The following is a 21980-nucleotide window of genomic DNA, read 5'->3' as shown; positions in this document are numbered from 1 at the left end:
TACAGGCCTCATTTTATAAGATTTGTTTCCCACACTTATTTTTCTTGCAGTGCTTTCATACAGGATCCTGAGACAGAGTAATGCATAGGATTCTGCATTAGGAGGGATTTATTGTGTAAAGAGTAATATTTTTAGACACTTTGGAGATAGCGTAATTACTTCTAGCTCAGGAAAGAAGAGGCTTGTAGCTGAACACACATTGTTACTACTATTAATGATTTACATAACAAAGACCTCAATTTAACAGAATGTGACAGTGTGGTTAAGCCACATGGTTGGAAGGCAAGAAATATGAGGGTATGTCGTGGAATGAGGAGTAACGGTAGTTCGGACTAGGAAGCCTAGTCCGAACTACCTAGTCCGTGCCGCGTCTAGCCGCGCGGCACGGGGTTCGAACGAGCCAGGATTTAAAAACGGCGGCGCCTGGTTTATGCAAATGAAGCCCGGGAAATTCAAATCCCGGGCTTCATTTGCAAGTGCGGTATGCCTACATTACCCTCCTAGTTCGAACTAGGGGGTAGTGTAGACATACCCTGAGACATCTGCTCTTGGTTCTGATAGTGGTTTGCTGTAGGACTTTGGAGAACTTACTTAATACGTGCCAGGGTTTTCCCAGCTATCGATTGGTGATGTCCACCTATCTCCAGGGTTGTTGACAGTTAATTAATGATTGTGAAATATTTTGTATACTCTGATGAAAGAATCTGTAGAAGAGAAAAGTTGAATCTGCAAATGGGAAACAGAAAAGGAATATTCAAGGACTTTATACCTCACCTCTACATATGCAGTTCCCACGGCTGTTGGTGGATGTTAAGCTGTTGGTTTGAAGGAGTGATATTGCTTTAAAGTGTTTTGGTATGCTTACAGTATGAAAGGAATCTCAGCAATATTAATCAATAGCTATGCAACATGATTTCATTTAAATGCAACTGTTGAACTATTACCTGTTTGATTCCATAGGTAAGAAGAAGTGTTGGATTCCCGATGAAAAGAACGCTTATATAGAAGCTGAGGTTAAAGAGAGCAGCGGTGGCAAAGTCACTGTAGAGACTGTGGATGGAAAGGTATTGAATCTTTTTTTATATGTCTATCAATGTGTGCTGGTTGGTATAAACAGAATCAAATCATCACAACCTGTGTATGTGTGATTCTTTTTTTGTTTTGTTTTGTTTTCTGTACATTTTCTTTTTGATATTGAAGAGCCAAAATATGCAACAAACCAACCCTATCTCAGAGAAAACAAATTAAACTGCAATATACTTAATGATTTCCAAGATCATATAACTTTCTGTAAAAGAATGAGCTAGGGAGACAATGTGTACTGGGGTTTGTGTAATATGGAGGTTGTGCTGTACTGGGGCTGAGGAGATGCGTATTTTATTTCTGGCTTTGCCAGGGCACATCTATACAGCAGGGCTAAATTCGAAATAAGCTACGCAACTCGAGCTACGCTAATTGCATAGCTTAAGTCGAAATAGCTTATTTTTCCTTTGGCGCCGTGTACAGAGCAGGAAGTCTGAGCTAGAGCACTCTTCCTCCGACTTTCCTTATTCCTCGTACAATGATGGTTACAGAAGTCGGACTAAGAAGTCCTCCAGCTTGATTTTATGTTGAAATAACTGCTTGTGGGTAGAAGCAGACTGTGTTATTTTGGAATAACACCAGTTATTCTGAAATAACACTGCAGTGTAGACATAGCCCCACTGACCTCCTCTGTCTCTTTTGGGGAAGCCACGTCCCTTCCCTGTACCTTTGTAACCCTGACACCTGTCTGTCCCGCGACATGGACCATTTGTTGCACTTACCTGTCTTTGCAGACCGTCACTGTAAAAGAAGATGATGTTCAGCAGATGAACCCCCCGAAGTTTGATATGATTGAGGACATGGCTATGTTGACCCACCTTAATGAGGCATCTGTTCTGCACAATCTGAACAGGCGCTATAGCCACTGGATGATTTATGTAAGGGTCATTTGTTAAAATCAAGTCTTTTGAAATGTGTTCCACAAATGCCATGCAGTGCTAACGGCTTTACCTCTACTTTCTACTCTGCTTCCAATGCTGACTGACTCTTTTGGGGAGGGGGGGGTAACTCCCACATTTTAGAAAGGAAATGGGTTGCGGGCTCAATTTTGATTCTGAACAGGAAACTAAGGATCAAAGCAAACAAAGGCAGTGTTTTTGCCGCCAGTGGTGGGATGGGGCAGCAGAATGGACAAACACTGGAGACCTGGTTCATTTTATACCATTGTCAGTCCTAATTAAGAGTCCTCCAAAGCCTAGACATGCCTGGTTTCTTAGGCATCAGTGGCTCGCATTTATCTGGTTTGGAGGATTTAGCTTTTTGTTTGAAGGAGGAGGAGCAGTAATAGCAATTGAGTGTAAGGGAAGCTGGCTTTTTATTTTACTCTCAGCAGCCTTCATCCCTCTCTCCCTTCCTATCTGTCCTTCATTCTTATTTGGCTCTAAATCCTTCCCTGGTACCATGATTCCCCAAAAGAAAGATCAATGCAATTTCTATTAGCCACATAGACAAGGTTCAACAGCAGTTACCTTCATGGGCCAAATTTTGCCCTCAGTTTGATATTTGCAATTGTGACTGAAATTACTAGAAGTTACGTGTGCTCCTCTGCTCTTTAGCTTCTTATATATTAACCAGGGTTCATGCTGTTTATCTTTCCTTTGTAAAATTCAATGGATCAAGGACAGTGAGGCTATGTCTACACTACACATTTTTTTTCTGGAAAAAGGTATGCAAATTGCACTCTGCAATTTGCGCACCTTTTTCCAATTCTTTTTTCGGAAGAGGCTTTTCTGAAATTTGGCCCATCTACGCTGGGCCAAATTTTGGAAAAACCTCCTCTTTCGGAAGTGAAATGAGGTTACAGGGCTTCCGAAAGAGTGCATCTGTTCTTCCAAAAAAAAATTTCAGAAGAGCAGACGCGTTCCCTGTCCCTACTCCATAGTGTAGACATAGCCTGACTTGGAGGCTGAGGTTGTTAGGGATATGTCTACACTGCAATTAGACATGCGTGGCTGGCCCTTGCTGGCTGGCTTGGACTTGGGCTATGAGGATGTTTAACTGTAGCAAAGACATTCTGGTTCAGGCTACAGCTTGAACTCTGGGACCTTCCTACCTTGTAGGGTCTTACAACCTGGGCTTCTGCCTGAGCCCAGACATCTATACTGCAGTTAAACAGCCCCACAGACCAATTCTGTGAGCCTGAGTCAGTGGTATGAGCCAATCACAGGTATTTAATTGCAGTGGATAGATACCCTAGGTGCCTAAGCCATTTTTGAAAATGAGACTTACCGGTAGTCATCTAAGTCAGCTAGGCTTTTCAGTGCTGAGTGGAGCAGTGCCTAGATACATTTAAAAATCTGGGTCAAAGGCACTATGTAAGAGCTAATGGATGACTGATATTAAAACTGAGATCTCTCTCTTAAATCTCATTCTATATAAGGGTCACTTACTCTCTACTTGGGTTCCCTTTTAGACCTATTCAGGTTTGTTCTGTGTGACTATAAACCCCTACAAATGGCTTCCAGTCTACAACCCAGAGGTGGTTGGTGCATACAAAGGCAAGAGGCGGTCAGAGGCTCCTCCTCACATCTTCTCCATTGCAGATAATGCATACAACGACATGCTGCGCAGTAAGTAGCATCCTTTGCATTTCAAACCTGAAATTTCTGTGTTTTGCCTATGTGAGTGATGCTGATTTAAAAATAAAATTGGATAGAATTTTAAATATGAGACCTAGCAGCACTGAGTATCCACATACTGTAAAATGGGGTTTAGAATTCAGAACTGGAAGATTAGGAATATGTACCTCAGGTTCTATCCTGGATACTGCCACTGAGTGACTGACTCTGACTTTGGGCTAATGTGCCACTTAATTTTTGTGCTTCACTTTCTCTGTCTACTGGGTGTTTTGAAGGCCAATCCATCATAGGTTATAATGGAACTGTGTTAATACCCCCACCCAAAGTCCATGAGTATTCACTCAAACTTAAAAATAAATTGGCTTCGGCTGTGCAGGAGGAACTCTACCAGAATTTAAATGGGACAAGTTCCTCAGAATAGTTGTGGAGGAGACCTCTCTTGCATATATCTAATGACACATGCCTGAAAGCATAGCTTTGGCTATGCTCATGCAATTACTTTGTGTGAACGAGACAAGGAAACTAAACTTTAAATTCTGCACCTACTCATATCTTATAATAGCTTGTTTCCCCCCCCACACACATTGTCTTATGCAAAGCTGATCTGGCCCAAAAAGGAAAAAGTCCAACAGTTCCTAAAATTCCCTGATTCTTGTTTATAACCCCCTCTTCCAGAAAAATACAATACCCTAGTGGCTTGTTCAAGTCTTGTAAGAAGAATAAGCTTATCCAATCAAGGGATAGAATATAAAAATAGGTTTCAGGGTAATGTAACTGGATTAAACTAGTTTGATCACCTCCTCTACTCTGCGGTTGCAGTCCCAAATGATGAACATTCCTAAAGAATGTTCTGTGCTGAGTGTGGGAAGAGCGGTCTGTGTGACCATTGGAACTTTGAAAATCTACTATTATGTGGAAAATATGATGATGTCAGGTATTGTTGTTGTTAATGTTAATAATAATTAAGAATAATAGATCCTGAGGGGTGGAAAAAGGCATGTACATTTAGATTAAATAGGAAATAAAGGTCTTTAATCTTGCAACTTCCAAATTCTCTGGGGGAAAATGTGCCCCACACTCTATTTTAAGAATACCAATGTGCAAAGATTTCAGTTAATCTAATGAGCGGCAGAGAAGGAGGAAAAATACAAGTTAAAATGAAAATTAACTCTAGATTCATGAGCACCTTCATGATGTGTTATGTTAAAATAAGTATCTGATTTTTTGCTTTGACACATCCTTGTCTGAAATCGTTGTATCTGCCTCTTTCTTCATTATGTCCTAAAAGCTGCACTATTTCTGTAGTTAGGCTGGTGCGCTTTCAAACAGTAATTCATTGCAGAGGATTTTTAACAAAACGAGGAGAAACCAAACCAGAAGTAAAAATGAGGGAGAGCCACAAATCCACAGAAGTTACTACACAGATACCAAGACTGCTTTCTAAACCAGGAGTTATCAAACTGGGGGGAGGCACCTAGGGGAGTGCAGAATGCATTCAAAGAAGGGGTCATGAGACTTTTGGGGGGAAAAATTAGAGCACATTTAACCCAAGGCAATGAAAAATTGGCAAAGTTGATTCCTCCAGACATATCAGTGTCTCAGATGGCGCTGTGCATTTGACTCTAGATGGTGCTGTGCATTTTGACAGATTTCTGTTAAGATTACATAGCATTATGCAAAGTTGTTGCCATTTGTGTGTTAATCCATTTGCTATGATGTGGCATACACATTTAATTGTAAGCATGGACCACAATGGCAGTTTTGCTTTTGCTCGCATGCCAATGGATCATTGTCTCTGTTTTGAATCAAAGACTGACTGATTTAATATTTAGCAAAATTGCATGGTGGATTTTTTTAAATTGGCATATGTACTTGTGTGGCAAAGATGTAACCTATTTCACACACAAAAAAGGGAGATATTATCAAATACATTTGAGAACCACTGGTCTAAACTATACATGCATCATCTATGTTCCTCTTTCACACTAATCACTGTGAAATCTGAACACCTAATTATGGGGGAATGAATACTGGATCTTCTGTTCCCTGTCCACATGCACTGGCTCTTGAATTGGTAGAAAATCTCATTAGCAGTTAGTAGCATTAGGTTTGGTATCCACTAGAAATAAATATTTGATCAAGTCTGATTCCTTCCATTAGAGGGCAGTGATGGTGTACACATGTTATCTACTGCGAGTAAATCTTATTATGGGTGGAAATGCAAAAAAGCAATTACTGGAGCATATGATTTTTAACATATTCTTTTAGAAGATGCAGGAGTCTCATCCTGCTGTTGAAAGGGGACTAGCAACTGGAAGAGAATGGGAGAGAGTAGAGAACTGGGAGATGTTGACATTAACATGGCTGTGAAGGGAAGTTAGTTTATCAGCTTATGGCACAATTATGGTCAGACTGGGCCACATAAGCTCTGGGTGTAATTCACTGAGGTCAGTGGAATTAAAATAAAGATGTATTTGGGCCAAAGTTTGGTGTTTTTTTTTAATCTACGATGAAAATTTAAGTTGTTAATGTACTGAGTGCACTTACAATAATCATGCATATAAAAGAGCTATCTCTGTGTAAACATCAAGGAGAGGGAGAGGAGTTGTTTCGAATGGTCCAGTGAGGCATGAGCAGAAGGGCCAATTGGCAGTGAGCAAAGCTATGCTTAGGATGAACAGAAAGACCATTTTGCTTTTTACATTGTGGCATAGTTTCCTGGGGAAGTGGTGGAATATCACTTGATTGCTGAAATTAGATTGGAGAAATCACTGTAGCATTTAGTGTCTTACTAATACTTTTAATAATCTCCCTTTCTTCTACTTTTCTTTTTCTTTAGATCGAGAGAACCAGTCTATGCTGATCACGTAAGTGGTTTGGTTTTTTTTCATCTGGTTTGGGAATCTGTTATTGCATTTCAAGAGGACCTTTCTTTTTGTAATGTCTGTGAATGGATGGGAAGGAAACTCAGTTAACTCTTGACTGCTGAGCAATTTTCAGGAGGATGACATCCTGAACATCCATTTTCAGTGTGCTTAAGAACACAGTACACAGTCTAGCACTTCTAGGGTGACTATTTTGCATGTTTTAATTCATATAAATGGTGAACTATCTATCACTTGAAGTCTTTAAACTATGATTTGAGGACTTCAGTAACTCAGCCAGAGGCAGGGCTGCCAACAGAATTGCCAGACCCCAAGGAAAGGGGGAGGGACTAGCTACGGGTCCCTACAGAGGTGGGAGGGGGTGAGACTCTTCAGCGCTGCCTGGCGCACACTGTGCGGCGGCTTTGGCAGTGATTTAAAGGGTCTGTGGCTCCAGCCACTGCCATGGTGGCAGCCAGGAGCCCTGGGCCCTTTCAGATCACCAGGCCCTAGGGCAGCTGCCCCAATTGCCCTCCTTCCCGGCAGCAGCACTGAACAGAGGTTAGCGATGGGTGAGGTTCTGTGGCCTGCAATGTGCAGCTCAGACTAGAAGATCACAACGGTCTCTTCTGACCTTAATGTCTCTGAGTTAGTGATTGGAAGCTGTTGCCATCTGATGGCTGTGCGGTAGCCAGTGTGAAACGAGTAGCTCAGGACTTAATTGAACGTGACCTGTTCTCTAACCTATATGTGGTCTTTGCAGTACAGGCACGAGGCACATTGGGAAAGCAACATGAAAGTAACTTAAAATTTCTTACCGGTCTTGTTCTATTGGAACCCGGATCCTTGCCAGCTCTTTCAATAGCTTCCTGCTGGCTTTTGCTGCAGCTCAGCCAGCTCTTGCTGGAACTGCACATCAGGGCACATCCGCTTACTTTCCCCTCTGGATAGATCTCCTCTTTGCTCAAAGTAGCTGATTTGGCACATTTCACCAGACCAAAATATATTTAAACGAGACAGTCAAGAGTTAGGGAGGGAGCTTACCAGGACAATTAAAACAGGGAGCATGGTCTAGTGGGCAGAGCACAGGATGGAGAGCCTGGTTCTCTGGATGCTATTCATAGCTCAGCTACTTGCTGTGTAATGCTGGGCAAGTAACTTTGCCTTTTTGGGGTCCATTACCTATGGGCTGAACATTCACCTACCTCAAGTGTTGAGACTTGACGTTTGTAATGCGACGGACTGCAATTATTTGGAAGTCACTACACAGTGCAAATTATTGTCATACTTGTGAGCTCAGGCAGGTGAATACTCAGTTATTGCTGTTGCAAACATTCCTCCATGTTTATTCCGTCAGTGGTATGATTGCCACCCAAAAGCCCAAGCATTAATAACAGGAGCATAATAGGCAGCTGAGAAGAGCCTGTCAGAAATGAAGAGTTGGCAGGATTGGAGGGTAGAAGGACGGGTTATGGTTGTTTTTAATGGTGTCATTGTTATCCCTTTGCTTTTAGTGGAGAATCTGGTGCTGGCAAGACCGTGAATACAAAACGTGTCATTCAGTACTTCGCCACAGTAGCAGCACTTGGGGAACCTGGTAAAAAGAGTGTGAGTATGCAAAATGTGACTGCCAAAATGTTCCTATTGTGTGAAACCTACCTTTTGAGACTGTAACCACATCAGATCTTACAGGCTAAGGAGTAGCAGGCATGATCACTATGTGGACAGGAGATCCAAAAGGAAAAGTCAGGGCACTTGGGGAAAAAGATGTTAGACTCAATAAATGGCATTTCTCCTTCTAAGTCAGCACTAGTCTTTATGAATAACATGGCTTTTGCTGAAGCTGTTGCCTTCCAGATGGGACAGCAAAACCAAGGCTTCTACCACTTGTGATTTTTAAAGACTGCATGGCACTTTTCACTAGAAAGCAATAGTGTTGGTGCCCTGACTGTATTCTAGAGCTGATCAAAAACTTTTCTTTTCTTTTCTTTTCCATGAAAATTTTAGACAAAACTGTGGGCTGTTTTTGTTTTTAATAACTCTTGTTGCAGAATGTTTTGGTGTTTTGTTTAAAAAACTAGAAATGCTTTTGGTTGTCAAACTGCAAAAAATTCTAATCAAAAGTTCTTTTTATTGTTTATTTGGGGTGGAGAATGTAAAAAAAAAGAAAAGTTGACACAAAATTTTCACCCAGTTCACCTAAATTCCAATTTGGTAAGTTACATTCTGTCCATCATCACTGCCTGGAATTCCATTTGAATATTGTTGTGTAGTAGTGTTGTGAGCTGCTCAACCTCATTTTACCTCTCTATCAAATGTGCTTCTTTGGCGGATTGAGCGAGTCCTCAGTACTGCACATACAAGGCCCAATTGTCTGTCAGTAACTGATGATGACACAAAACTAAGCATGCACTCATTTTGTGCATGCAAGACATTTACCAGGTGGCTGAGTACCCAGTAGCCAAACCAAGTGAGTGCCTGATTTTGAGGGGTGGAGTCAGTTGGAGATACACACTGGGTCATACAGATTTAGAAACTGAAATTGGTCCTCGTTTGATAAATGAGGTGACACTTTAACCCCATTGTCTTAATCATGATCCATATCTATATTACAGCTCCAGAAGTTCAGATACCACAAGATCCAGTTTCCTAAAGCTTTTCTATTTCTGCTTGCACCTATACATCTTTGTTCTCTGATGCTGTGTCCTATCTCTGTGTCCAGTTTGTCTGTTGTTCAGATTGGAATCCATTTGGGGCAGCTGGTTTGACTTAGGGATTGTGGGAACAAGCAAGGCTGGTCCCACACTTTCCTATTGCAAGATGTGCCAGAAGCAGGGAGTTACAGAAGCAGAGGGAGGCCAGGGTGTGTGCACTAGGAGAAGGAGCGTTATCAGTGAGCCTGCTCTGCCCACAGAGCTTGCCTGGTTTGTGCATTCTAGATCTCTAATCCTTGCTAATCTTTCTGTTGTTCATGAACTCTTTCAGGGTAGTAAACATGTCCTCCTTTTTCTTTTCTCTTTGGTATGGCTCCGTTGGTAGCAACCAGCCACCAAGACTGGGGTAAGTAGATGACTATTTTGTCTCATATTAAACTGAGGTTCATGACCTGCCTCGGTGAACTCAATACCAATTTCAGATGGAAAATATAAATCCGTTATATATATTGTCCCATATTTCTCTGAGCCTTAGACTAGTCACTTGATAATTCACTTCAGGACATTGTCATAAGATAATTTAAATTAATGGGAGTTCTGTGGTGTTCTAAATCCTCTAGCTGTGTTTGAAAGTCTCACCCATTTAGGGATTTTGAATGCCTTCAAGCAATAGTAACATGTGTGCTATTAGTCTTTGCTTCTCACTTTATTCTGCAGTGCCTCTCTTTCATGCACACACTTCCATACGCACCTGTACTATCACATTTCAAAAAAAGGATTGGTTTACTTATTTTCAGTGACCATTAGGTGTGAATCTACAGAACAGCTGTTAGGCTTCAGGGACTTTAGCATGTGAAGGGCTGAGAGTCCTGCTCTTGTCTCTGTCCAGATTGTACTAACGATAGATGTGAGCAAAATCATATGCTGTAATTGAAGTACGCATGTTGAGATAGATTTATATACTGTGTTTCTATGCTGAAGTTTTTTTTAACAGTGGTTCAACCCTTTGATTTTTTAGGGAACCTTGGAAGATCAAATCATCCAAGCAAATCCAGCCTTAGAAGCCTTTGGCAATGCCAAAACTCTGAGGAATGACAACTCTTCACGTTTTGTAAGTCCACTGAGTAGTTCTAATGTCTTGTTAATCTGCTCTTAATTATAACCTATATAATCATAATAATAATAATGTGTAATGCAATCATAATAATGTACACATCTTATTTATAAAATATAAGAACATAAAAATGGCCATACTGGGTGAGCCCAAAGGTCCGTCTGGCCCAGTATCCTGTCTTTCCACTGTCCAGTGCCAGGTGCCTCAGAGGGAATGAACAGATCAGATAATCATCAAATGATCCATCTCATGTTGTCCATTCCTAGTCCCTGACAGACAGAGGCTAGGGACTCCATTCCTGCCCATTCTGGCTAACAGCACCTCTCATTTCCTTCACTGATGCTTGGATTGCTTTATAGTTTAAGTATAATTAACAATGATCAAGTGATCAAAGAAAAAAAACTGTTGATGATGTAAACAAAATACCTTATATAACAGACAGCGGTATGCATATGCCAGCACTTTGCAACACAAAGACTGAAAATGATTAAACAAACATATGTGTGCATATGTGTGGTTTTTTAGGCTTTGACATGGGTAAGCATAATATATAGGTGTGTTAAGCACTACATTTAGTACCTTCAACGTATCTTGTTAGAAAATTTCCTCTCCCTACACCAGAAAGTTAACCGAGCCCTAAGCAATCTGACTGTCATGCACGAATTGTATTTTGATATTTATTGTGCCTCTTCACAGTTTATTTGCAGTAATTAAAATCTTCTTTTGCAAAATTAGGGTAAATTTATCAGAATCCATTTTGGAACCACAGGCAAGCTGTCGTCTGCTGATATTGAAATTTGTAAGCAACAATTGTTCTTCTTGCTATAGAATCACAAATTCCTGTCTGACACTTCAGAGAGGAAGCTTTCTCTTAACTAAACTCTTTATTATTTAACCAGATTTACTGGAGAAATCCCGAGTGATTTTCCAGCAGCCAGGTGAAAGAAGCTATCATATCTTCTACCAAATTCTGTCAGGAAAGAAAGCAGAACTTCAAGGTAAGCCTAAAATACTGGGTGTGCAAAAAGACAGGCCTTACCTGATTGGAGAAATGGCCAAAGGAAAAAAAATACTGTTATGTTCAAAAGGATCTTTATGCTTCCACATGTCAAAAAAATGAAATTGTCTGTCAACATGAAATGTCTGTGGATCTGTAAATCATTTAAAATGAGGTTGTTTTGACAGCAGCAATATACAGGGTAATTTCCTTCTTGACATTCAGGTACAGAATGGACACTAATGTTGACAAGTGTTACACGATAGAACATGAGAATGAATTTCCAAGCTGGATTTTTTAAATATTTTGTTTTCTGCTAGCTATAATAAACAGTAATACATAACATTTATATAGCCAGGAATTACAGAGATTTTAGAAACAATAAGTCTCAAAACACCATCTGAGGTAGAAAGGTTTTTAGTATCCCCATTAAAATGTGAGGAAACTGAGGCAAGTAAAATTTAAAGGGTTTGACCAAGCTCATTCAGCACATCTGTAGTGAAGGCAGAAAGAGAACCCAATATAGTTTTCACATTTGTTGCAGAGGATGCAAATTCCACAGACATTTGCAAAGCAGAGTACTTTCTATAATATTTATCTTTATTTTTTATTTTTCATTGTGGGGAAAAAAGGAAGCAGTAGAGCAGAAGTTTAGTTGAACTCTTGTTCATTGACGACAATGTGAATTTTTTTTTCTACTCACCTTGGGATAGTGAGAATTTCCCTTAAACACAAGGCTAGTTAAAGACAACTCAAGTGCTTCTTGCAAGCATGGCAGAGGGCAACACACAGAACACCCTTACTTGGTCCTCTACCTTATTTATTGTCCAGCACTCCTCTCTTGCATCATGCTGAGATATCTGATTCTCTGTCTGTGCATCTATCCTATTATCTCTAAAGATCTGGATTGGGCATGTGCCCAGGAACACATTTACACATTCATGACTACTTACTGTTGCTTACTCTGAAACAGCTTTCATTTTTTACAGACACATTTTTGTTCTTGCTCTCTCTCCAGTTCTTGGTCTCTAGACAGAGGCGGACTGGCCTTGCAGGATACCAGGAATTTCCTGGTGGGCCATCGGCCAAAGGGCCGGCTGGTGGCTGCTGGAGGAGGAGGGGGAAACCCGGCAAGCCACTCCTGGGAGCCGCTGCCAGAGGTCTGGCTCTGCACGGCTCTTTCTCCCCCCCACCCCTCTCCCACTCCAGAGGCATAGCAAAGGGAGGGGCGGGAGGGTAGTTGCCCCCGCCCCCCAGGTGCCATGCTAGGGGAACGTGCCGGGTTGGGGTGGGTCTGGGAGCTGGGGTCTAGTCTCACTCAGTCTGCATCAGAAGTGAGGCAGACACAGGCGGGGGGTGGGGAGGAATTCCTCTTCTCCGAACTCAGCCGCTTAGAACAGAGATGTGGAATCTCCTGGCTCCGGGGGGTTGCTCGGACAAGCAGCCCAGTCTCGTTCCCCTTGCTGTGAGGCAGCGACCACAGAGCCCTTCTGGCTGCAGAGTGTAGCGCTCCCTTTCTCCAGCCTTCTCGCCCACCCAGACCCCTAAGGACCTTCCTCGCGTGCTCGTGTCCCCCTGCTCCTCCCAGGCTGTTTCCAGCGGCAGACATGCCCATAGAAACCCTCTGCCTGGAGAGGAAAATGGGGGTTCCCAGGACATTTCCAGACATGTCCGATGGGCCAGTTGGCGCCAAGATTCCCACAGAGAGGATGTGGGGTTGGCAGCAGGGAGGGGGTAAATCAGAGACTCGTGCAGGATCTGGACTTCTGGGGCCCGATCACAGACTCCAGCCCCGCAAACTGGAAGGCAGAAGGTGGTGGAGAGGAAGGGAGAAAAATAGGGGGAAAGGGTGGGAGAGGAAGGGACTTGTGTTGAGGGGAAGGTGGTGGGCATCAGGGAAAAAGAGGGCAAAGGGGGCAGGGGTAGTGAGGGAAGGGGGAGGCACCAGGTGGGTGCAGGGGTAAGGGAAGGTGCAAGTACCAAGGGATTCCGGGGGTGAAGCAGAAGGGCAAACACCTGCAGGGGAGGGACCAGCACCGGAGGAAAGAGGCAGGGCTGGTGTGTAGAGGGAGGTGTTAGGAGAGGGGATGAGGAGGGGTAGCTCACATGATCAGAATGGGACTACTGGAGGAGTGGGCTCAGGGGGGAGAGAAGGGCTTGTGGAGGGGGGCAGGTCTCAGGAAGGCTGAGGGCAATGAGAAGGGCAGGAGTCTGAGTCAGGACAGCAGAGGCGGGTGAGGGGTTGGGGGGCAGCAGGCACCAGGGGAGCTGATGGAGCAAGGGGAGGAGACATGGCAGCGGAGGGAAAAGGTAGAGGTTTATTAGGTATTTATTAATAACTTGGGTGGCACATCCAAACAAGCCACATGAACTTAGTACTGGTGCACAACACAAAATTCATTCTGTTCATGAGAGGAAACTCTTAGAGGGAGCACTTTCCCCCTCTCCCCCTACTCTCGAGTTAATGTGACACACATTGGGTTAATGCAATTGCAGGATAGTTGCCTGAGGGGGATGTGGTGGGGGCCAAACTAATCCCTATTGGAAGGAGGATGATAGGAAAAGTTCTTAGAGAGGAGTCACATGATACCTTTTACTTCTGGTCATGTGTCCATCTCGCCCCGAGAATGTTACTCCAGAGGTGTGGCTAATTGGAGTCAGGGGGTGTGGCTAATGGGGGTTAGGGGCGTGGTTAACGGGTCAGGGGTGTGACTAATGGGGGTCAAAGAGTAAATTTTTTTAAAAATTATTTGATGAGAAAAAGTGGGCCTTTCTCAACCCATTTCCCGGGCCTATTTTGATTGCCAGTCTGCCCCTGTCTCTAGACTGAGAGAGGGTGTAGAGTGCAGTGGTAGAAGTAAGAACTCGGGGGGTAGATTTTTGGGTTTGATGCCACGGGGCTCTGCCACTGACTTCATGTGAAATGTAGGGAAAGAGGCCCTACCACCATTACCCAGGTGATAAAAGGGCATACTGCCTCCCTGTGAGGCACTGAGGCTTATATAATTCACATTTGTGAAGTATTTTGAGGTCATTGAATGAAATGGCCTATTTTTCACCATTATCTTCTGATTGCATTGCTGTCTAGCAATAACAAATATTGGGAGTGTTTAGTAACAAATCACTGGTGCTGCTTGCTGTGCATGCGCAAAGGCAAATGAAAGATAAGGATGTTAAATATTGATTCATTTACTAATCGAGTAGTCGATGGAATTTCCATCGACTAATTGACTAGTCGATAGGCACTTCCGCATTCCTCCTTTGAAATGTACAAGAGCCCCAGCGGGAAGTCCCGCTGACTCTGGGCTGCACACAGCAGGCCAACTCTGAAATGACAAAGTAACTTACGCAGAAACTCTTCACCCACTTTTTATGCGCAATATTTATAACCTGTGCAACGTATCGTCTCTCCCATGGCCTCCACCTATATGTCTTTGATATACATTTCTTTTACATAGCCACAAGCAATTTTTTTCCTTCAGTGTGCTGAAACTGAACTCAGCGTTGATCTTCGCATATGATTACTTTTGCTTATAGGAGGAATCAAACTCTGAATATGCATTTGCCATATTCTCTGAATATTGTTTGATACTAGAAAGGAAGGAGCTAACAGTTGCTGAGATTTTTCATTGGTATTGCTGTGGCATCTGAGGGTACGTCTACACTACATGGCTCCGTCGACGGAGCCATGTAGATTTGTTTATTGGGTAAAGGGAAATGAAGCGGCGATTTAAATAATCACCTTTTCATTTAAATTTACATGGCTGCCGCGCTGAGCCGACAAACAGCTGATCAGCTGTTTGTCGGCTCAGCGCGCTAGTCTGGATGCTCCCCTGCCGACATCAAAGCCCTTTGTCGGCAGCCCCGGTAAACCTCAATCCATGAGGAATAATGGGGCTGCCGACAAAGGGCGTTGATGTCGGCAGGGGAGCGTCCAGACTAGCACGCTGAGCCGACAAACAGCTGATCAGCCGTTTGTCGGCTCAGCCATGTAAATTTAAATGAAGCGGCGATTATTTAAATCGCTGCTTCATTTCCCTTTGCCTACAACCCTCATCTACATGGCTCCATTGATGGAGCCATGTAGTCTAGACACAGCCTGAAAGCCCCGATGAGGTTGGTGCCAGATGCAATACACACATCTAGTTAATGACAGTTCCTGCCCCCAAAGGCTACGTCTAGACTGGCATGATTTTCCGCAAATGCTTTTTACGGAAAAGTTTTCTGTTAAAAGCATTTGCTGAAAAGAACGTCTAGATTGGCACAGACACTTTTCCGCAAAAGCACTTTTCGCAGAAAAGCGTCCGTGCCAATCTAGACGCGTTTTTCCTCAAAAAAACTTTTTTGCGCAAAACAATACCGCGTTGTCTACACTGGCCCTCTTGCGCAAAAGCACTTGTGCAAGAGGGCTTTTGCCCGAACCGGAGCAGCATAGCGTTTCCGCAAGAACACTGACAATCTTACATGAGATCGTCAGTGTTCTTGCACAAATTCAAGCGGCCAGTCTAGACACAGCCAAAGAGTTTACAGTGTGTGTGAATTCGTATGGAGAGACAGAGAAGTGAAACAATGGATTCTTTTTTCATTTAGAATCAGTTTCAAGCCATTTAGAACGGCACTGCTTGACTGCAGTGGTTCTTTTGCAGATATGTTGCTGGTATCTACCAACCCCTATGACTTCCACTTTTCTTCACAAGGGGCAGTGACTGTAGACAATTTGGATGATGGAGAAGAGCTAATGGGAACAGATGTAAGACCTCCTTAGTTTGGCATTTGCTTGATACATTAAATGAGGGGGGGGTGTTGAGAGAGAGTACTGTCAGTGACCCAGTCATATTCTCACTGGGATTTTTACCGTTGATTTAAATGGAAGCTGGAGTAAGGGGTGAGGGGAGGCACATGTTAATTGTTTCACACCATGAAGTATGAAATTTGATCATCATTACAGTTTGGGTATAGACGCCTTGCAAGTTCATGGACACAAAATCCTTGTCATGTTCATATAAAAGGCCCAAGTGGTGGAGAAGGGGTTGGAGGATTTTCAGTGTCACTAAGAAACACCTGCCTCGATGAGTGGTCTGAAGGCTGTTCCAAAAGCTCCTGTTCCAGAGAGTATCTCCAGAATAGTGCAACTCTAGCCATTCAGAGATGCTCTTATAGAAAAGCAGGATGCTTATTGAAGAGGCAAGTGACAAAATCTCTCTTCTTTCCTTTTTAAAGCAAGCCATGGACATCTTGGGATTTATTCCAGATGAAAAGTATGGTGCCTACAAGCTCACAGGGGCAATCATGCACTTCGGGAACATGAAATTTAAACAGAGACCCAGAGAGGAGCAAGCAGAGGCTGATGGCACTGAAAGTAAGGCACTAGAAATAATTCAGAAGCCATTATGCACTTTCTCTGGTTAGAAATTGATAGACTTAATTCCTTTTTCTGTCCAGGCAAGTTTTCAAGGTTCAATTACAATTAATTTGAAATCCTGTTTCTCTTGACTAGATACTGATAAAGCTGCTTATCTGATGGGAATTAACTCCTCTGATTTGGTTAAGGGTTTGTTGCACCCACGCGTGAAAGTTGGGAATGAGTATGTCACCAAAGGTCAAAGCGTTGAACAGGTGAGCAGACACTTTGACAGCATTTGATCTCTCCTACAAGCCGACAACTTTTTATAGTAGAACTCTGCACCCAAAAAAGATAACTACAATTATTAATATAATGTCTCTATGCATTATACAAGTGCTGCGCTCTTTTGTAATTTAGGCTCTTTAGACTCCAAAACTGTACTTTATCTCAGACGTATTTTTTCTTGGCAAACATTTTTTCCCTGAATGTTCCAGCCCATTCATTTGTGGAAATAGCATCTCAGACACATACAGAAACTCATTTTTTTAAATAATTGTATTGGGCACTGGTAGATTTAAAACTGAATTGAGCCCGGTTCTGTCAAACTTTGGGCAGCCCTTAAGTTTTTTCACCTTATCTTTTCTTCGATATTTGTCCTGGCATAAAATGGACTCTCTTGCCTAGCTGGACTCTTGTTTTTCAGCTATTCCTGAGTCTTAGATCTCTTTCCCAAGTAAGCCGCTCAGCCCTATAGTTTGCCGTGTGCTGCATTGCAATGTGCTTCTCTGCCTCTGGTAATTAACAAAAAAAGATGATAGAGTTAGTGAACCCATGGAAAATGCTACCAGGGAATCATGGAAGGAGGAGACTTTACAGTAGCATTGTTTCCTTATATCATAACAGTACCCGCTAAAGGAAACCTTTTGTGTAAACCACACAAGTCAGTGTATCTAACTCTGGACCTGAATTACACCTAGAAGAATTGAGCCATGGATTATTATTTATTCATGGATCACTTACATGATTTTAGAACCCAAAAGCCTTGGTCTGGATCAGGTCAATACATTAGTATCTCTTAATTTACCTATTAAAGAAGGGATTAAGTTAGTGCTGCTACTTCTCTGGAAAGTTGCAGCAGTATGGATGATGCTAAGGAGCTTAGTTTACAATGAAAATGAGTCTCTGAAGACAAAGTCCTGGTGTGGGATCCAGAATCAGAGCGCCATCAGATATAGACTGTCTTATATCCTGTGCATCTTCTCCTCTTGGCTATTTGAGAGGATAGTGAAGAGCCATTGCCTGGTGCTATTTAATGTGTTTAGTTGTGTTAGGTTGTTTTAATATATCCTTAGCTAGTCATCATGGGTAGAACTTTGAGGACCATGGTACCTTCCAAAAAAATAAGAAGCAGTTAGTCTGTAGTAAACTTTGGACCATTCAGACCCATTAGGATCCTCTACAACTGTGCAGGACTTCTTCTATTCCCAGCACAGGCAGGGAAATAGGGGCCCTCTCTGACCTCATCACCATGAGTCTGGGTTACAGAGCTCTCCTGCGTCGGTACAAGAGGACACAGCCACCGGCACTTGTCTGCTTCACTCTCCAGATTCCAGCTGCACTCCAGGGTTACCAGTTTATCCCAAGTGGTAAATTGCTACCCAGCTCTTCCGCAAAGGGTGGGGGTAAGGCTGGGATTTGGCCCCAGATGGATAGATTGAATGAAATACATTATTGCTAGTGCTACAGAATTAAGATGCAGCACAGCTCACGGAGGAAACTTTCCTAATGTTGTTAGACATTCATCATTCAGAGTTAGGATTACTGACTTCAGACTACAAGCAGGGGTTTAATACTTTAAGTGCCCAGAGATGAAAAGCATTGTGTCCTGGAAATGCATTCTGTCATCCTGATTACTATCTGATAACTGTGTTTGAAAACTGTCCTTTAGGTTCTGTACGCTGTTGGGGCCTTATCCAAGGCAGTGTATGATCGAATGTTCAAGTGGCTGGTATTACGAATTAACAAGACCTTGGACACTAGGCTGCCAAGACAGTTCTTCATTGGGGTCTTGGACATTGCTGGCTTTGAAATCTTTGATGTGAGTATTGGTTGGGAAGGACTCAGCTGAAGGTCACCAAAAGCTATTTAGCAATAGTTCTTGGATTTCAACATTCTTCTAAATGGACAGGTAGGGTAAAAAAGGAATGGAGTCAAAAAAGAGACTCACGAGTGCACGGGGGCACTCGTTACCTTGTAAGATTAGGTATGCAGACCACGATTGAATTGGGGAAATGTGGGACATTCGATAAAGGCGGACAGCTCCAAAGGTTAGATAGGACTTCTGCATCTTATCTGCCCTTGAATCGTGTATTTGAAGTTGACTGGAATAAGGTGTGCTTTAGGGTATTTTACTCAAAGCAGCCTTCCTCTTGGAAAGGAACTACTTATGTGCTGTGATATTGCTCATGTGAAGGGTGTGAGCAAAGTATCGTGGTCACGAAGGCCTCTTCCTCAAAATGTATTATTGAAGTCTTGGAGAATAGTGTTTACAAGGAAGAAATTCAATATAGCCCAGTGTAACTAGAAAATATACTGAAAGTTTTCCCACCATGGAGCCCAGCCTTCCCATTGGTATCTTTTCCTACTTTGTCTTCTAGGGATGACCTATACGGGGGGCTTAACTGGAGTTAATTCTTTGTTCACTGAAGACCAAGTCATGGTACTCAACTCATTCACATTCAGAGACCTGGTTGTGGTCTTACTGCTTGAAATAATGTAGACTGTTCATGGCAATAATTCTCTGTTTATTTGCCAGGTCAATGTAAACCACTCATTTTGTTAGCCTGGTTTGCCAGCCCTTGTCTGACTCTTTATGATGCTGCTTTCTATTGCTATTGGCTTGCCACTCAAATCAAAAGAATGTTGTTGTATATTTTGGTGTTTTGGCAGCCCTGAACATCCTAAATGTCTCTAATGATCAAATTATCTAACCCAGGAAGTAAATTTGATTACTCCAGGGGTCAGAAAAGAAATGCACAGTGCTGCACAAATTGGCTAACATGTTGATTTTGCTTTCCTGGGAAACTCTAGGTTTTAACTGCTGCCAAACTAAGCATGCTGAACTTGGCAGACCAGTTTTCTGATCAAATCTGGAAATTCTAATGTTCCTATGTACTGCACATTAGGAAGCAGTCAGCCTGGCAAACAAACACCCCCCATAGCCTCTCTGGCATTTACCTGCCATGTAGTTTTAAGTTTAGACCATTTTTAGACCATTTTTTTCATATCTGATCCCTTTCACTGAACTCTGTTCATATTTAATTTTGTGTGAATGTTTCTTTTTTTCCTCTTTGCCCCAAAGTATAATAGCTTTGAGCAACTTTGCATCAACTACACAAATGAAAAACTGCAACAGTTTTTCAATCATCACATGTTTGTCTTGGAGCAAGAAGAATACAAAAAGGAAGGCATCGAATGGGTGTTTATTGATTTTGGCTTGGACTTGCAGGCCTGCATTGACCTAATTGAAAAGGTATGCACCGGAGCACAAAGTCATGTATGTTCAGACCTGTTTTCATTCATAATGCTCTCTTCGGAGACCGACGAACGCTTATGCCCAAATAAATCTGTTAGTCTTTAGGGTGCCACAGGACTCCTCCTTGTTTTTGCCTATACAGACTAACACGGCTACCCCTCTGAGATTTGTCAAACTAAATGGTAAGCTGATCAAGACAGGTGCTATATTCCACCTGTGTGTAGAGCACTTCATATGATGAGCTCCTGCTTGTGGTCTTTAGGCATTATTGTAATAGGAATAATATAATAAATATTAATGTGCAAATCCCTACCTGCTCTATGGTCCAAAGCAGGGTTGCAGAGTTTCTTCTGAACTTCAGTCCATTCATTCCCTATGGTGAGTCTTCAAAAGTCTGCTAGCTGTTTTAACAGAATAAACATGAGTCACCCAGTCAGTATGACGGGGAATTCCATCAAGTCAAGCCTGAGAAACTACTAAAATCTGCTAATCATAAAAATGGAATCCAAAATATTTTTTGTTAAAAATCTGTTTGGATCAACAGCCATTGGGCATCCTGTCTATCCTGGAGGAGGAGTGCATGTTCCCAAAGGCTACAGATATGACGTTCAAAGCTAAACTCTATGACAACCATCTTGGCAAGTCACCTAACCTCCAGAAACCTCGGCTTGACAAGAAAAGGAAGTATGAAGCTCACTTTGAACTTCTTCATTATGCTGGTGCGGTAAGTTTCCAGTCTCATCAGAGAAAGACATTGCACTAGAATTATTCCACATGGATTCATCCCATAGCCACCAAGGAAAAAAGTTATACTTTAAAAATACCCGGGGACAGTGAGAAGTAAGTATAAAATAGCATATTAAGACGTAGGGAGCCAGGTGCATCAAAATGTGGCTATAACAGCCCAAATTAAGTAGGCATGTGGTGGTTTAGTGAAGATTTGCCCAGGTGTATCTAGGCATGTCTGTAAAATTGCTCTAATTTACTCACCTTCAGAAATGTAACCATATAAAAATGTTACATCTTACTTGGTTTATTAATTCCCTGTATGAATTCAGTCATGCTATATTGGTACTGCTTTTTACTTCTGATAGTGCTGCAGAGCCAACATGGCTAAAAATAAAATGAATTCTGTTCTCCCTCTTGCACAGTTAACTGGATTATTAACTAAAGTCTAAGTGCGGAATCATTGGTGGATGGGTGGTAATACATGAGTTAGAATGAATCTGATTTCTCATTCTAAGTTGAGTATTCAGAACTTTTCAGAACATCTTTTACTCCAATGGAGCCAATGTGATATGGAATCATTGAGAAAACGTAAATACCCAATGAGACCACTTTTAAGACTCACTATACAGAGTGCGATTTAATGTTATATTTAATAATAATATAATTCAAATCCAGTTTTTAAATAGTGCTTTTCGTCTAGAAAGCTTGAAAGCACTTTACAAAGGCGGTCAATATCATTATCCCCATATTACAGGTGGGAAAACAGAGACACGGAGCGACTGTATGTTGCTTAAGGTCACCAGATGGGCCATTGGCAGAGCTAGAAATTATAGCTTTGTGCCTGCAGTTAAGAGATTTCTATCAGAAAATCCAACAGCGTTCTGGAATATGAAAAGGTCTATTATTATACTATAGAACTGAAACTTGTCTGTTCTACTAGCAGTTCTCAAGATATGGTTCATGGAATACCTGAGGCATATGGACTTTTTTCTAGTGCCCTGCAAGGTCACAGAACACATGGAGACACAGGAAAAAAGAGAGAATTGCAAGACTGAGAAGGGATATAGGGTACGTCTAGACT

General features: G+C 42.2%; 1 protein-coding gene across 1 annotated transcript in view; it reads left to right on the top strand.

Annotated features, from left to right (window-relative positions):
* Positions 1–21980, top strand: part of MYH15 (myosin heavy chain 15) — a 69596-nt gene that overhangs the window by 5343 nt on the left and 42273 nt on the right. The window contains exons 3-17 of the mRNA XM_075908240.2: positions 961–1064; positions 1818–1961; positions 3497–3653; positions 6502–6529; positions 8041–8134; positions 9566–9586; positions 10199–10291; positions 11030–11093; positions 11194–11292; positions 15938–16041; positions 16512–16650; positions 16789–16907; positions 18584–18733; positions 19997–20167; positions 20715–20894. Of these exons, the coding sequence (XP_075764355.2) occupies positions 961–1064; positions 1818–1961; positions 3497–3653; positions 6502–6529; positions 8041–8134; positions 9566–9586; positions 10199–10291; positions 11030–11093; positions 11194–11292; positions 15938–16041; positions 16512–16650; positions 16789–16907; positions 18584–18733; positions 19997–20167; positions 20715–20894 (1667 nt within the window). The remainder of the gene's footprint in view (positions 1–960; positions 1065–1817; positions 1962–3496; positions 3654–6501; positions 6530–8040; positions 8135–9565; positions 9587–10198; positions 10292–11029; positions 11094–11193; positions 11293–15937; positions 16042–16511; positions 16651–16788; positions 16908–18583; positions 18734–19996; positions 20168–20714; positions 20895–21980) is intronic.

This window comes from Pelodiscus sinensis, chromosome 1 (assembly GCF_052426305.1).
Source record: "Pelodiscus sinensis isolate ZL-2025 chromosome 1, ASM5242630v1, whole genome shotgun sequence".
Classification (NCBI taxonomy): Eukaryota; Metazoa; Chordata; order Testudines; family Trionychidae; genus Pelodiscus; species Pelodiscus sinensis.
The sequence above is the reverse complement of the archived record's forward strand: the minus strand, read 5'-3'. Positions and strand labels throughout refer to the sequence as shown.